The sequence below is a fragment of the Battus philenor genome, unplaced genomic scaffold (assembly GCF_028537555.1).
Source record: "Battus philenor isolate CCGP_79_NKW_IND1 unplaced genomic scaffold, ilBatPhil1.0.hap1 SCAF_28, whole genome shotgun sequence".
NCBI lineage: Eukaryota > Metazoa > Arthropoda > Insecta > Lepidoptera > Papilionidae > Battus > Battus philenor.
Window position 1 is genome coordinate 11,693,431 of NW_027181691.1, and position 17,489 is coordinate 11,710,919.

The 17,489-nt window shown below is 46.9% G+C and overlaps 2 protein-coding genes across 4 annotated transcripts; one reads left to right on the plus strand and one right to left on the minus strand.

The window, feature by feature from the left end:
- Window positions 1–948: 948 nt before the first annotated feature.
- LOC137925873 (mitoferrin-1-like) lies at window positions 949–13,854 on the plus strand. 3 transcript variants are annotated; one of them, XM_068769344.1, is made up of 7 exons: window positions 949–1,488; window positions 5,918–6,003; window positions 9,986–10,116; window positions 10,444–10,500; window positions 11,932–12,071; window positions 12,156–12,476; window positions 12,561–13,854. In XM_068769344.1, exons 1-7 carry the CDS (start codon window positions 1,372–1,374, stop codon window positions 12,711–12,713), a joined length of 1,005 nt encoding a protein of 334 aa, XP_068625445.1. In that variant the 5' UTR covers window positions 949–1,371; the 3' UTR covers window positions 12,714–13,854. The 3 variants fall into 3 exon arrangements, with proteins under 3 accessions (XP_068625445.1, XP_068625447.1, XP_068625446.1); XM_068769346.1 differs by lacking the exons at window positions 949–1,488; window positions 5,918–6,003 and adding an exon at window positions 6,799–6,911; XM_068769345.1 differs by lacking the exons at window positions 949–1,488; window positions 5,918–6,003 and adding an exon at window positions 6,922–9,610.
- Window positions 4,736–6,634, minus strand: LOC137925874 (general odorant-binding protein 69a-like). The gene has a single exon (XM_068769347.1). The coding sequence runs from the start codon at window positions 5,498–5,500 to the stop codon at window positions 5,090–5,092; it is 411 nt and encodes a 136-aa protein (XP_068625448.1). The 5' UTR covers window positions 5,501–6,634; the 3' UTR covers window positions 4,736–5,089.
- Window positions 13,855–17,489: the final 3,635 nt, after the last annotated feature.

Sequence of the window (17,489 nt, forward strand, 5' to 3'; positions counted from 1 at the left end):
ACATACTTCCGGTTTGTCCACCTGCTAACCTCTCGCGCATCGATGTATGACGCATAAGAATACAAATATAGAAGTATTAATTTCACAAATAGTGTAAATATCGCTTTACGACTTGCACGGGTGCGGGGCTTTTTGTTTATCAATTGAGGTTTGAGGTTAGAGTTCGATCGAGATCGTTATGTCATAAAACCCCTTCGAACCTCACCCAAATATTGGAAGAACAATTTAGAAACAGCTACAAAAATGTGTCACCTTATATACCCTCGTATTACGTCCTCGTATAGGTTTGCTAATTTTTTTTTTAAAAGCAAGTGATTACGTGACGCTGTAAAAATGCTTTCAATGGCGGATGACTTATATATACAGAAGGCTTCTTCTGCTATAAGCTGTCTCTTTCTATAGGTGCTGAATGTCGACATTGTTGTGTTGGTTTCAGTGCCTCAGTGGGATATTGTTGTCGCTCTCTAAACTAACGGCACTTTGTCTTAATCTCAATATTTAATTGCCAAATCACGTATATTAAAGATGGCGACGCAAAAATTTTATTCCACATTAAAAATACCTACTTGAAGTATTTTTTGGTATAAAAAATGAGACTACCCATTTAATGGTAACATTTTTTTAAATAATGGCAACACCGAATCTAATGTCACTAATGTTTACGGTGACTGATAAATATTTAGCTTCAATGAATTGAAATTATGTGTAACCTACACTAATATAGTAAAATTCAATGTATATTTAGGATACTTTACTATTTTAATTCGCCATTGTCTACATTTACATATTATAAATATAGGTATATGTTTCGTCTTTAACCATTTTATAACCTAAATATTTCATTAAAATCGATTTTATAACACGATTTGACAGTAAAAACATACCTTAAAAATTAAGAGAACATAATGTCGACATAATCAGTACTTATATTAAACACTTTTCCAAAGCGATATCAATATTTCCAACGACCTCATTAAACTCATAAACTGAAGTTAGGATTATTCGAAAGAGTGACGTCGCAGCAGTGTTTGCAGCAGTTTATTGCACAGTCAGCTCGGTGCTGGGCGCAGAGAGCATCGCCGGCGCTCGGGACCGAGATAGCGCAGCGCATATAAGCGCGCGCCCGCGGCACCGCGCCGTAGTCGGGAGCCGCGACCGCACATCTGGCAACTCCGCCGTGGCCGCCGCGCGTGCCGAGCGTATTGCGCTACGGAATCAATTTTGACTGTTCGTTCTAAATTTCAGATGACTTGGTGACAAAAATAGTGAAGTGAAAATGACACGGGTCAATTGGTGAATAAAGCGAATTCTCCACGGATTGTGTCGTCCGAGCGTTTATTTTGTGACAAGTGACAGTATTAAGTGAGTATTATGAACTTTGAGGACTATGAGACCCTCCCGAGCCAGAACTCCGTCGTGCACATGACGGCCGGAGCGATCGCGGGCGTGATGGAACACTGTATCATGTACCCGCTGGACTCTGTGAAGGTGAGTCGCGCTCGGCGTTCGGCACCCGGGTTCTACCAGTTCGCGCGGTTGTTGCGCCACAGATTTATTTGAGGGTTATGTAAAGGCAGTTTAGTCTTACTCGCAACAACTTTCCTCGCATCGCTATCTGCAACTGCAGCGTAGACATCGTTCGCCGTTGAAACGTGCAAGTCTTTATCTAAATGTGTAATTTGACATTTCCTTTTAAATGATATTACTGTAACAAGTACGAAAATAGATCGACGTCGGTTAAAATCTTACATTGTGCTTGGAACGTACAGAGCGTATTACATACACTATTATCATTTATTTTGTCATGTCAATTGAGCCATTGCTGTTGTTTAGCTTACTATGTTGCCAATAGGGTTAGATTGTTGTTTACGTGCAGAGGCTGTTCATTTCCAGGTTTTTTTATATTTCAGATTGAGAAAGATAACTTTGCAAGTGAATTTATTAACTGGTGGAATTTAATTTGCATATTTATACACCAAGCTTGTGACACATGACTTGTATTTATGAACACATTTTAATTGTAGGTATTGAAACAGATTTCATGGTATTGCTTTGTGTACAAATATAATAGAGATAAGATTCTTCAGTAAATACTCAACTTCTGAATAAAGTAAGTAAAACTGATAAGTTGGTATTTATATTAAGGTGATACTGAGTTAAATTTTCTGATAACTGCTCACAATTCCCAAGTTAGATTTTGAATTCCATTCACTAGTTTGTGCAAAACAAAAAGTTTCTGATTTAAAAACTGGTCATGGCCATTATATTCCATTCAAAATATATGTATGCAACGAGTTATGTCACCGAAAGGAAGACTCAGTTCATAAACTAATTTTCTTAATAAATTCATTTAAAATTATACTTGACCCGTTGTTAACTAAAAAGTAAACAGATCATAAGTTAAAGGAGTTAATGGAAGATAATGGCAATGATGCAGCTGATGAGTTGAACAAGTAGTATGTTAATTATTTTTATTTGATATATAATTGATTAAATCACTAGTTGACATAAAGTTGAGTCTTCTATGTGTTCAGTCTATTATTGCCTCAGTCCTGGGAAGGACTGGTAATGAGACTGACTATTAAAAGAACTTTAATTTTTTTTTAATATATAGTAAAACAGTTCATATTTAATTAACATTAAAATAGCAGGGATGGGAACACATCATTCCCAAGGTGTACTATCTTCTATGAAGTCATTTTTATACCTACCTTTGAATTTTTTAAAGAATCTGGAAGTTTGTTCTTCAAAAAAATATCACTATTTAAGTGTTTTCTTATATTTAGTGTTAAAAATTAAAATCATTAGTTTTTTAAATTTAAAATCAGATCTTACACATTAAATTAATTACATAAATATATCACCATTCAGAGAATATTACATCTTCATAATTAATGTATATATTCATTTAAGCCTAGCTCTAGAGTGTGTATACTTATATATTTATACAGATTTAAAATTATGAGAACAATGTTCATCCAACACAATCATCAGGCAAAGATAATTTGAGAAGAATTGTATCATCATTGTATCAGTCAATTGTATCATGCTCTCTTTCACCCATTGTATATAAAGAATAATATTTCTGTAGAAACCACTTTTTGTTGCACCACTGACAATGATGTAATGTAGCTTCTGTAATATAAATGAGAAAAAGAAGCAGACCTCGAATAGACTCTTGTTAAAGTTTAGTAACCCATGAAGCTCCATGTGAACTCTTGCCATATATTTGAATCCTCCGTATTTTGTAGGTTAAATATGAAGGCAGAAAGATCATTTGCTTTTTAATTGATTGATAGTGTAATTTCCTGTTCAATATTTTGTGATGGACACAATCAAAGACATGACAGTGGATTTAGAAGTTCCCAAATGAATCCTGCGGCCTGTGGCCTTTTCTAGGCCTCAAAGTTATTTTTTTAAAGCTCAAGTCAAGCATCAGCTTTGGAGTGGTGTTTAATTAAAACAAATTATTGTTTATGTAATGTTGTGTGCTATAAGTAAAATAAAATTTGACTTAATATAATTTTTTGGAATATTTTACTAAAGTTAACATAACAAAATTGGTTCAAAACTATCTTGACAGATGTAAAGATATAGATTATTTTACTATGTTTCATTAGATCTGGAAATGTGCCTCGCTCACTATGTACACTAATCAAAAGTTTTTACAACCTTGGCTGCAATGACACATTTGTTTCCAGTTCCAGCCAGAGAAAGTTTAATATACAAACTCAACATCAACAAAATTGGATGGATCAAGAAGGAAACAGACATGCAGGGGCTCTTCCTCGCAATAATAAATCTGTGGATATGCTCAGTTTAAATAAATGTTAATAGGTGTCATCATGCCATGGTGCTTTTGTCAAACATCCAAAGACGAACATAAAATTAATTTATTCAACATTGGAATCTTTGACAGAACTGGTATATCTAGTTCACAGATCTTTACTCTCTGTGAACTCAGTACCAATGAAGCTGTAAAAGCCTTAGGACTAACAGCATTAGTACAAATGAAAGTAAATTTTATAAATGCAGTAAGCTGTAGTGCTCAGCGCCATCGGCAGACTGCATGCAGATCACAGTTCTTTGGTTGGCTGGAACACTTTGAGACACTTTAAGTATAGATATGTATGGAATAATAAGGTCATATGTGCATTATTTTGAAAGCATTTTTTAAAAAAAGATTTAGTATGGCAAATTGATTACTAAAAATATTTTATGTGAATTGTTACTTGAGTTGTTGAACTGACTGAAATATGTTTAATTCTCGCCCTGCTGGGGCACTTGTAGCAGATTCCTGTTTGCACACTGCCCCTACCATGCTGGAAGTGTAATTGCTGCTCAAAGCTGATTGCTGCTATAAAGATCTAGGGGTGAATGTGGCAAACAGGAGAGACATTGATTAGCCATTTATTAAATTTGTCCACCCAATACTACTTCTGTAATAATTCAATGTCCACATTACATGTTGGTCAATAGTTTATTTGAACACATTGTCAGATGAACTCTGCATGTGTTGTGTTCCCATTGTCAAGTGGAATGTCTACAAGGCTCGCCACTGCAGTTGAGATTCTGTTTAGTCGTGTTTTAAATTTTTTACTTGATCTCTGAATTGTCACATACTTGACACAATATCACAGTCCCTCCTCTTTGTCTACAGCATTAGGCAAATTACATTAGCTGTAGCGTTTGATGCCTCTAACAACTGCCAAGTTTTGAATTATTCATAATGGTAAAAATAAAACAAAGCAGCATACAAGGAAACATGTATTTGTTTCTGTTCAGTAGCAGGGTGCAGTTGTTTGGTGTGCAGTGACCGATTGTGTATTGTCCTTGATGTGAGGGGATCTTCTGTTGAATGAAAAGCTGTGTATGATAGTGATCAAACATGGACACCTGCTAAGATCAATCAAGTGTTTGTCATTATGTTGTGGGCAGGGCGTGCACTAGCTATGAGTTATCATTAAGTTTGTTGTTGTCGCCCGAAACAGTGGTGTGAATTATAAAATGTTTTGTTTTTTAGTTGCATCATGTAAATAGTTTGTGAGAGTGCGCGTTATACGGGGTAGTAGTCGTCGGGATTGGCGCGTTATATGAGGAAGTAGTCGTTGGGGTTGGCGCGCTGCCAGCAGGTCTGCGTGAGATACGCGGTGTCGCAGGCGTCGGCGCCGCTCGGCGAGCCGCAGCCCCGCACCGGCGCCTCGTTCTTCCTGCGCATGTCGTCGGGCATGATGGCCACCACAGCTTCCACGTCCACCACGCCGTCGGTCATCATGCCCGCCGTCTCCATGACGCACTTCATGTAGCACTTGAGCTTGGGGTCCGGAGTAATGGCGGCTCCGGTGTTGATGGCGTCGAGCAGCGCCATGTCCACGCCCGTCTCCTCTACGCAGTTCTCGCGCAGCATGCGCGCCAGCTCCGCCATTTCGTCGTCTAACGCGCGCGCGGCCGTCAGCAGCGCCCACAGCGCGCAGCCGAGCAGCGCTGCTCCGGGTGTCATGGCGAGTGGTGCGGCGCGTGTGCACGGCGCTGCGCCTGCGCAACCTTTATAGGCCGGCTCAATGCCGCCACAGTCCGCTGCGCGCCGGTCACGTCCGTCCCGCGCCCGCAATTACAAAGTGTTTACACAGCAGTACCGTGTACTCAGGGCGGAGTTGACTCTACAAATTAGTGCGCGGAGCTTGAAGGTGGCTCCGCTATATAATTTTTTCGCTGTGTGATTAGCTTTTGAGCAGGAAGTCGGTTCTGTTCTTTTGAATAATAAGTAGTTTGATCGTTTAGCATTTGGGCAACGCAGCTGGAGTTGGCGGATGAGCAGCGCTGCCCGGGTGCTCGGGTAGCCTGCCCATGCGCCTGCTGTCGCGCCTGCCCGAAGGGCGTAGGCGCGAGCGGGCTGTAAATGCGGCTTCTGTTTCAGACGCGGATGCAGTCGCTGCGCTCCGCGCACAACGGCAGCATTGTGGAGACCATGCGGTACATGGTGCAACGCGAGGGCCTGCTCAGGTAATCCTATGCACCCTAACCTTATCAAACGAACGGCTGCCATCCGGACATCTTCCGGTGTACCAACACCATTGAGTGCCCACGCCCACTCCGCGACACATGAACACACATGCGTGCTGCGCAGCCGATGGCTGTGTTGCCTAGCAGTCTCAAATGGATTAGCGAAGACGGTCGCTACGGTCGCCAGAGCAAAATGTACATTTTTAGTTTATAAACAACGCCCCGTCTGCGCCACGTCTCCGCCACGTCTCGGCCACAGCGTGACGCGTTCGAATACTATCTTGTAGAAGCTGAATTCGAAAGCGGATGTCGGCACTCGCGAGCAGTCTCTCGCGCAGTGAGGTCCACAGCCTTCGTGCGACCAGACCGCCCAATACTTGTGCGTATAAAATAACGTAGAGATCCACCGTTAATGGTTAAAATAAAAACTTGATAGCAAACAAATGAATCCGTGGAAGATGTGGTAGTCTCGTAACGGTGACTGTGTAGTAATTAGGTCGCGGCGGCAGCGCGCCCGACACCGCGGGGCGCTCGCCGCCACGTCAAGCGGCGCGCTATCGGCCGCTATCGCTATCGGCGTACGTGAGGCTGCAGAAGAGTAATGCTGCCCCGGTGATAACCTGATAACGCTTTCTCGGCTTCGGGACTGCAAACAAGTGCGAGGCGCGGCCCGCGCCGCCTTATCGCGCGCTCGCTCAATTAGCAGCGGCCGCTCCCCGCTGCCCTCACCCCCCCCCCCCCCGCCTCCTCTCCCCGATAGCGCGACGACTCACTGCACGCGTTCGAGTAATTCGGAGTTAATTATTAATAACATCGTTATGTCGTCGATATGTGTTCATTGGGCACTACTAAGAGTCCGTCGCGACCGACTGAAGTCGCTTGCAGCGCATGCGCATCATAAAAGCAGTGTAGGTTTGTAGGTGCCGATGCTGCGCGAGTTAAATGCTCGCCAACTTTACCGACTGCTGCGCATCGGAGTACATCCGCATGTCGTGCGATTTGAATGCTGGAAGCCAGCGGGTAAAAGTTCTTATAAAGCCAAATGAAATGCCGAGAGGATTGCAAGTCAAATGTTCGTGATCGTGTGCTAATAAGAGAAATAACTGCAAAAAGAAAATACACTGCCCACTGTGCTTCGAGACGGCGCCGGTGGCCTGGCAGCGACGCTCCGGTGACAGGCACGTGTGTGCGGTGGCGCAGGCCGGCGCGCGGCACCGGGCCGTACGAGTGTCGACCGTGCCGACCGCAGTGCGCAGCGTGCGGCCGCTACGATTGCGCCTTCGGAACGAGGAAACCGCGGCCACCGGGAAGTGCGCCCGCGGCTTATCGCTCTACACCTCGATACTCGAGCGATAAAGTTTATCGCGGACGAGGCGCGCCCGGCCGGCGCAGCGGGCGCCGCTTTGAAGAGCCTCGCGACGGACGCGACGATGGAATTCCTATTTAACTCGTCAATCAATCCCTCCTGCACTAGGAGTCCACCGTGTGCGGAAAGATTCATCGATACAAATTAACTGCCTCGAAACGAATGCGAGAAGACAAGTTTGCCGGCGGGAAAAACCGAGAAAATCCTAGACGAGCGCGTCACCGCGACACCGCGTCACCGCTTCCTTGCTGCGACTCGGAATGTCGGCGACGGCTTTACAAAGGCACGCGCGGGCCCGGCCCGGCTGAGTCACGCGGCGCGGCGACCATCTGGCCTCGTCGCTCTCAATCGGAAAACAAAATGTTTTTATTTACACTCGGCATCTGTCCGTGTGTATACGACAAGAGAGCTGCACCTACGCACTGGTCCGCCGGGACATCGCCGGGACCGTGAGACAAAATTTAGTAGCAATGTTCCTAACGGAGATCCGCTAACGAATTTTACAAAAGATGCGAAGTTGATAATTTTTTTTCTTATTAAACCTACACGAGCAATAATTAACCATCTAGAAAATTATCTACTGAAACTACCAGAAGCAGAGGATGCCTTATCCCTGGACAGTTCACGACGACGAATAAAATTTTCATAATTTGTGGTTACAACTGTATAGGGTGTCTAGTGGTAGATTTAAATTTTTAAATTTAAATAATAAATATAATATTTTATACATATTCTTAATATAATCATTAACAAACGATGTAATAGAAATGCGATATGATGTAATAAAATTGGCATTAATATACGATAGGAGAGAAATGAGGATTTCATTTTGAAACAGTATTAAGTCCAAATGTCTCCCGTCGAGCCCGAGCAGGGCGTGGCAGGCGGGCTGTGCTGCGCGGCGCATGAGGCGAGGTTCAATTGAGCTGATCCCTCGCAGCTCAATGAAACAAACCCGTTGCAGCCGCGGGACGTCCCCGAAGCGGCTCATCATTTTTTGAAGAAAGCTTCCCGAAGCAAATTCATCAAAAGTGAGGCTGTGTGTGAAATAGCATTGTTCTGTGAGAATCACGTGTCACGGTGAGATCGTGGGCTACCAGTTAACCAAAGCATTTTTGGAAATAAATGGTAAAATGATCCCATTGGCGGATAAAGCACGCCGAACAGTTACCCCCGGAGCAGTGCCATAGCTATTGGCATTACAGTCTAGGCATGGCAGATGGCGAGACACGAGCAACGGCGGATTAGCTTTTCACTTACAACGCGTTAAAATGAGCCTCTGCTCTTCAAAGAGCGCGGGATCACCGGTGCCTGAAACGATCCCACTCCTTTCAATTCTGGAAGGATTTTTTTAAAAGAGGATGGATTTTCAGATCTAAGTTCTTAGCCGAAGCAGTTCCCCGGAATCTCTACACTCGGAATGAATTAAATTTACACTCGATTACTACTCTGCCGAATACCGAAGTGTGAACAGAATTGTCGACGAGCAGTTCCGAAAGAATCGTTACTCTTAAACAGCGCCCCGACGGCCGCCCCGCGGACCAGGCCGCTGCAACGTCGTGATTGAAAAATCCGCACGGGCAGAGATTCCAACAGCGCCGCGCGCACTCGCATCGTTTATTTTTTTTAATTAATCGTGTTAAAAAACATAAATTGCTGCAGGCATATCGGCGCGCGCGCGGTCACGGTGACGGGCAGAAATAACCGCACGCGGTCGATAATAATGGTTGATCAATATTTAAAATGACGTAAACACCAGCGTCGCTTCAAACAGAACGAAACGAAAGAGCCGCGCTGTCTCTCGTCTCCGAACGCTTCCAAGGCTCTCCTTGTACTGAACTTGCTAACGAATGACAGCGTGAGCGGAGGCGGGGGCGCGGGCAGCGAGTGTGCATAATGTTTGTGTATCTAGTACAACGTGGCCTTGGTGCGCGCCCGCGGCCGCAAGGTCACGCGCCGCGCCGGGCCCTGCTTACACGAGAACAGTGTCTCACGACTTTACCTACGAACGAGATAGAGATGCACAAACGTGTTCCTTTGATTTCCGTCGCGGCGTACGAGAAGCGCAGCGCGACGTTAGCACCCGGACATGCGAACACGTGTTAATACAAGTGGAGTTCTCGGCGGACGCGGCTCGCGAGTTCGTTCATTCGTCAATTCGCACACCGAGTTTTGTCTGCAGCGCATGCGACAGCGCATGCAACAGTACATGCGACAGAGTATGCAGTCCGTCAGCGCGGTGTACGTGCACGATCAAATTTCAACATAAAAACATAAAATTGATTTTGTATCGAGTTACACTGATTATAGATTACCGCGGCGCTGCGAGCGGCGCTGCGGGCGGCGCTGCGGGCGGAAACTTGTTCAATGACGCATATGACGTACGATCGCGAATGATTCGGCAAAAATGTTAAGTTATACGATCGCAAGCGGTCGGGAGGTGGAAGGTGGCAAAAGATCACCGACCAAAATGTTTAATGTCTAATTAAATAAAGTTACGTTATAACCAAAACTAAAAAGAAAACTGTAAAGCGAAGCGCTCAATAGCGCCGCGCATTGATTTGCTTAAGTTGGTCGGCGTCCAAAAGCAGTTGTCTGACGCGCGTTGTCCCGCAGGCCCGTGCGCGGCATGTCGGCGGTGGTGGCGGGCGCGGGCCCGGCGCACGCCTGCTTCTTCGCCACCTACGAGCAGAGCAAGCACACGCTGGGCCACCTCACCAGGCATCGCCACGAGCACATAACGCACGGTGAGTCCGCACTTCCCTTTCTCCTCGCTAGCGACACCTGTGCAGGCCTCCGTCGAGTGCAACACCGGCCGATTCTAATCCCGAGCAAATTGGTATCCGGGACACTTGCGCTTTGGTGGGCGAAGGGCTTTTGTGTGAGGTAAAAGCACAGTGCTAAAAAAGTAGCGCACCATTGCGGCGCGCGGCTGCAACTCCAACACGGGCTGCAACGACATCGAACGCGGCGCGAGGACAAGGACTGGCCCTCGCCGCGCGCCCGCTGCCCGCGACGGAGTATTGACGAGGCGTCGTTGTGCAAACACTACAGACAACATTGTCATTTTCCAGGGCTCTCCGGCTGCCTGGCGTCGCTGGTCCATGACGCGGTCTCCAACCCGGCCGAAGGTGAGTGACCCTCGCCCGCGCTCCGGAAACTGCTCTCCTCTCATCCCAAATGAAAGGGGCGCTCGCTATTGATTGATAATTTTATTACCTTTCCTATATAATTACATGCCTTTCAAATCCAGGTCCACAATAGCGTTCCACAAGGCTCCTTGTTGCGACTAGTTAGTAATATATGGGAAGAACACGGTGTCTCCTAGTACCTAACGTCATACCAACTGTATTGCATTAGTGACCACTTGAAAATGTTCACTGCATTTGATCGCGCGACGATGTGGCGAGATGTCAGGCTGATCTGTCGCGTCTCGGTGAGCGCCGCCGGGAGACGGACTGCGCCAACCTCCGCTTGCACTCCGGAATGCCACGCGCGACCTGCAACATGCGTTCAGAAGTGTGTTCAGCACGAGCCAAGTTGCTCCTTTACGTTGACAATGACTATCGTTAAGATCTCTAAAACACTCAGGTCCATAATTTTCGAACGCTCAACCGCAGTCAAACTTTTGAAATCCCTGTTGTATATTTGCTGATTTTTATAACATTCGGTTATCCACTATAATATTCAGAGAAGGTTTAGGTATCTCTCTCCTACCAGAAAACTTCATATCTTCCTGGTGGCTGCCATGAACTGCCGTAATTATTATCTATTACCATTAACAATTCGCCCTAAGGTAGCCGGCGACGACCTTGGCCAAAAGTATTAGGCACCCGCCCCACGAACCGCGCGCGCGCTGCAACTGATTGTTACAATTACTTACGTGTTTGACAATACAGCCGGCTGCTACAATAAATTATTCTCCCCAAAGCGTCATCGAATTGTAGGCAGGACGTTACGCAAAGCGCGCGGACGCAGGCCGGCAGACGTGCGGGCGGTGCGGCCGGCACCGCTGCGCCGCGCGTGTCCTCGGCTGTCCCCGGCGAGAAGCCGCTTCAGACTTTCTTTTATAAATTTGACGCAGTTGTTACTTGTTCGTCTTTGTATTTTAAAAGTACCTGTTGGCCATTACAAAATTTAATTACAATATAACTATTTATAAGTACTACATTACATTACTTTACTATATGTTCAACACCGGCCACGGGTGGCTAAAAGTGAAAACGCCCATTGGCCAACAGTAGTAGTTTACAGTTAATTAGGTTTTCATAACGGTATTTTATTTTATTTTTATTTGTTGCGTCTTAAATGAACATATGGTTGTATAAAAATTTTGGGCTTTCAAGTTCGATCCTTCGTGTGGCGGGTGGGCGGTCACTGTGATGTCATGTTTGTGAGTTTAAATCTTGGGTACGGAGAGCCCGCTAGTGGAAAAATGAGTCGGGGATGCGGAGACGTGCCGTCTGCTCGCCATTTGGCACATTTCCCGGGTGTCTAGGCCACGCGGAGTCAGTCGCCAGTAATGTCGGTTCGTTGGCAGTAATGGAATGTTGGTTTTGCAGTGGTGAAACAGCGGCTGCAGATGCTGCACTCGCCGTACCGCGGCGTCTGGGAGTGCGCGCGCCGCGTGTACCGCGCGGAGGGGCTGCGCGCTTTCTACCGTTCGTACGGCACGCAGGTCACCATGAATGTGCCGTTCCAGGTGAGTGCGGTCATGTGTGTGTGTGGGGGTGTGTGGCGGGGTGGGGCATGGCGCGTCGCAGCGTGACGCTCGGCCCGGTTGCAGGCGGTGCACTTCGTGACGTACGAGTGGTGCCAGGGGCGGCTGAACGCGTCTCGCGCCTACGACCCGCTGGCGCATGCGTGCTCGGGCGCGCTGGCCGGCGCGCTCGCCGCCGCCGCGACCACGCCGCTGGACGTCTGCAAGACGGCGCTCAACACGCAGGAGGCCACGGCCGACGGCCTAGTGCAGGCGGCGGCGCTCGTGCTGCGCACCTCGGGCCCGCGCGGCTTCCTCAAGGGCGTGCACGCGCGCGTTCTCTATCAGATGCCTGCCGCCGCCATCTGTTGGCTCACCTACGAGACCTTCAAGCACGCGCTCGTCAAGGTACGAGCACCTACATTCCCGCTCCTTCTCTGACTCTCGTATCTCCCCACCCCGGCACTCACCCGACTTCTTCTTTTGCATCAGACGGAGGGCGGCGGAGAGGACGGCGCCGCCAAGGAGAGGACGAGCACCGGCGTGAGCAACGTGGGCAACGTGAGCGGCGTGGGCCCACCTCTGGCGTGCGCGGCTCTGCGGCTGGCCGCGGAAGTGCCGCCGCCCACGCTCACGCGCACGTAGCCGGTGCCCTGTTGGACTTTGTTGTTGAAAACGTTATTAAAAATATATCTGTGTTTTCTTTTGTAAATTTCACGCTCGTCTTTAGTTCGGATTCGATGTCTGTGATGTTCTTTTAGAGTCAGCGCCCTGTTGTCGGAATACTATTGTAAATCTTTATGACCTAACCTCCCGAGCGCACTCAAATCACATTCTTTGCGGAAAGCTAATTTTAACTATTATTGTGATATATTTAAATTGCACGCGGCGGGGGCGCGCCCCGACCCGCCGGCTTGTGAAGCCGCGAGCGCGCCGCGCCCCCGTTACGCCCCCACCGTGCCCTTCCTAACTGCGGCGCTCGAACTGAAAACTGAGTTCGTAAGAAGTACAAATGCAAGGAGACCGCTGCACGGCGGTTGCGCGCGGTGGGGGCCGACGCCGGAGGCGGGCGGGCGAGCGCCGAGCGCCCGGCGCGGAGCGAGGCCGCGGCGGCGCGGCGGCGCAAGTTACCCGGACGTGTTCGCGAAATGTTTGTTTTTAATTATGTTCTTGATTTGTATATGACATCTATTTATAAATTTACCGCTGTAATCGCAATGCAAACCTATTGTAAGTCTTGTTTTATTTTGTAAAACAACTGTTGGCGAGGGGGCGCGCGGCTCCGGTGAGGCGGGTGCACAAAGTTGATTTGAAACTAGATTTGCCTTGTAATATATGTTTTTATTTTTTTGTATTTGTACGTTGTTTATTGAATTAATAGTTTCACTACGTAAGCCGTCACGATGGAGTGTCTCCTGTTTGTCACCGGCTCCGACGACTCGGTCGGCAGTTTGGCACGGGAGCCGCGAGGTGACGCCCCCGCCGCCCCCGCCGCCGCCGTGCTCGTGCACGGGGTGCGTGAGACCAGTTGTAGTTGTTTGTTTAGACTCTGACGGTCTCGTTGCGTTTCCCGCTTTAGGCAAAGTCTGCATCCGAGGGATGAAAAATTGACGGCGGTGCTAAATAGAGCGGGGCGCGTGCCGCCGCCGGGACGCGCGCCCCGCGGAGCGAAGCTCATCCTGTTTGTGCAGGTCCCTGCAGTTATTTGTTATATGTATGAGTTGTACAGCCGCCGCTCGGCGTGTGAGCCCAACTCGACGCGCAACCAATAAACAGTTGGACAATATCCACGCGTTTCATTTCACCCGCGCCCGTCTCCAAATTCGAATGACGCCGTCAACAAGCTGACGCGAGGTGAAATTGTCAATCAGACAATGAATTTTGCAGCTTTCGTGTTTTAAAAAATATCTAACTAATTTTCATTGATTTTCTTAAAACGAACTGAATATTGGCGCTGAAATAAAATGGACTGATTTCATTTCAAGGCACATCACGTGCATCGACAACGTGAACGCAAACGTACGACACAATGGGCTCTGGTGATAAACTGGGATTACTGTGTGCCATTACTGTCCAGTGCAGATTGTTCACCGTTTTTTAATATTTAATATGCATTTTACTATTACGCATGCACAAAAACTGGTTACTCTTCTAGAATATGGTAGTCGGGTACCTGTAAAAACGGTGTTGTATGTGACAACAGAGCTAGTATGAAAAAGTTAGGTTGCGTTCTAAAAACCTAATTTTTATTAAAAATGTAGTCGTAGTTATCAGACAAAGTAGAAAAAAAATTAGATTTTATGGAATAATAATTCAAAGAATTGTTTCGCCATCACTGCCCAGTTAACCAACAGAACGTTTTCTCGGATGAAACAATGTCGTCTTCCCTTTCAGAACCCTTTTTCTCTAAAGATTTTGTATGATTTTTCTCCTTAAAGATCGTAACAGTAGAAACGTGGCTGGTTTCACTAGGTCATTGTAAATCTCATGGCAGAGTTTTGCATTTTTTTAATTCTCGACTTCTTTTTGTGGAGGGGTGTGTCTTCAAGGAAACTATCTACCGTACTTTCCGCTAAGCTTGACAAGGCCTTGTAATCTTTTTAATGGTTAATTCTTATGTACACAATCTTCACCAGAGCCAGCGTCTGCAATGTGGATTTAATTGGCATCTGGGGATGCCATTTACCACAAATCCGCTTTGTCAATAAATCTTGAATGTCTTTAATAGCCATTTCACTTTCGCGCGAGCTACTTGTAGGTCGCGGGTGCCTTGGAAATATCGATTTGTTCGATTGAGACATGCTACCTGCTCTACGTGTAACATTGTACGTGTAAACATCAACTGTCCTGGTTTTGTTACGTCAAAGCAGACCGCAATATTTTAGATCGGTGACCCCGGCACGGTCAAGCTCTTCGTGTTCGTCGCGCCTGCTGGGACGGTTCGTGTCACCAGCGGTGGTCCGCGCGGCATCATTACATATATTTCATAAGTTGTTATTAAAATTCTAGTTATTGTAAGCTAGTTAAGATTGTATGTCTGACGATTTATAGTTAATTTCCATAATCCAGTGAACTTGGTGTCGCAAAAAACTTTTTATTGTTATTAAACCTAATGAAATGAAAATAATGTCAGAGTCAGAGTAAATACAAAAACATTTGTGAGATTTGCTAAACCAGTTGTCTTCATTAACAAGTCAGGCTGCTGAGGGTGTGCAGTACAGGTTAATGCGTGGGCAAAAACAATTCCGTTTTGGCCAAATAAACCTGCGATTTGGTTCGCTCAGACAGAGGCGCATCTTGAGCTAGGTCACATCACAAGGGACGGAAAATGGACACTGTTGGCGAGTTGAAAAATAATAACAAATGTTGGCCTTTGACTTATAGCTAAACGCTACTTAATATTAATGTTTTTATAATATTTGTTCAACACTTACCCCTTTGGGGTGGGAGCGATATATAGGTTGTGGCGTGAATTAAAAGATGCCCCGAGAATGAAAAGAACCAAGACGTGAATTTATAACGTAAATTCGAATTGGCCCCGGCGCGTGAGACGTCACGTAGCTGGTGAACGCAACCGACACAAAGAGAGTGCGTCGGTGCGTGAGACGACACCTAGCTAGTGAACGCGATCGAGGCCAGGGTCCTTCTCCCGGGCAATGGAAGTAGACTGCTTTGGCTGGCGCGCGGGCGCATTAGAATGTTTATTATAAAAACAAAGATCTGCTGAACCAATAGCACGCTTCCACGATCCTACGCCACTTGAGATGTACGGGGACCTCCCAAAGACCCCTGCACGCACCCCTTGGTGGTCTCTCTGGTCCACTCCGCTCCCGCGTACGGTCACCTTGCGATCGCTAAAATAGCTATCGAAAAGGCGCCGCAGATTCACGGGGTAGCACGTTTCGGCCAGGCTGCACCGCAGGCCACCAGACGTTATTGAAGGCTCCCTCTATATCCAGTGACAGCAGCACTACAATCTCCTTCTCTTCCAAGCGATCTCGCAGGTGCTGAGTCAGGTTATATAAGGAGTCCTCGGTACACCTCTGCGGCATAAAGCCGTGTTGATGACAACTGATATAAAGTACCATGATCTTCGCGAACTTTTTCTCCATAACGGGCAAAAGTCCGATTGGCCCATAAGACTTCGGGTGCGTATAGTCCTGCTTGTCGGGCTTCCGGAAAGCCACGACAACCACTTTCTTCCACCTCGTGGGGAAGTGGGAAAGCACGAGACATCGGTTGGTAATTGCCAAAAATAGACGGGGTCCACATCGATAGCCACCCGGCAGATATCCGGGGTGAGTCCGTCTACGCCAGGTACCTCCATGGCATGGAGGTTGACACGGACCATCGGAGTTCCTTTATCGTGACTTTCATTGTGACCGTCCGCGTTGATTTCATTGGATTTTACTATTACAGTACGGTGGTCCGAATTGTCCTCCCCAGGGTTGTCCTCTGGGAAGAATACCTCTGCCAGCAACCTGTCTGATCCCTCTGCGTCCGATGCTTCACCGACTGGACTAGGGGGACGTCTTCACGCATCGTCTCCTCGGCCTCCTTCGCCTCGACGTAATCGCGCACGACCAGCTCTCCCCGAGGCAGTCTCGCGTACCTGATGCGTCTCTTCTTCCTTACGACATCAGCCTTGAGGAGAGTGAGTCATTCGTTCCACCAGGGCAGTTGCGCCTTCCTCCCCTTGGAAACCTTTGGCTGGACTAATTCGCAGGCTTCCCCCACGGTATCCTCATACCGACCGACCGTGCTGTCCAACACATCGTTTTCCGGTTAATATCAGTATATAAAGCTAAGGGATGATGTAAATTTGGTTTAAAATTGCATGTTTGTAGTGTCGTCGTCTAATTTAATTATTTATAAATCCAAGGGGTTATGACATTATGTGTGAAGCAGTCTTTTTGTCTTTTCTATGTTTAATATCAGTATGTAAAGGAAAGGAGACCCTGTTGATCTTGACTCCAATCTGGCCTTGTAAGGAGACGTAAGAAAAATCCATCCGGCCTCCGTACCGCGTTTGATAGTAGATTAAATATACAATCGTACACACACACACAACCGTATATACACGTGTAGTGCACGCGCCATCGACCCAAAGGGTTAAAGTTACGTTAGGAGAAATCGACGTCGCGTTGGCAACTGTAGCGCGGTACATAAATAATCGCGTTCTTGCAATTAATAAATGTTACTTAGGATGGATTTCCGCAAAGTAACGCCTGAATCTATTAGATAAGTAATAAATCGATACGCAAAAGGCTCCGCGACTTCACGCACGCGGAGGGGCGAGGCTGCCCGACCCGCGTGCAACAATTATGATTCTGATAGTGACGGTGATCACGAGGCGATGATAATAATGGTAATAATAAAAATTAAACAAATATTGTAGTGGTTTCTTTGTTAGAATAAAAC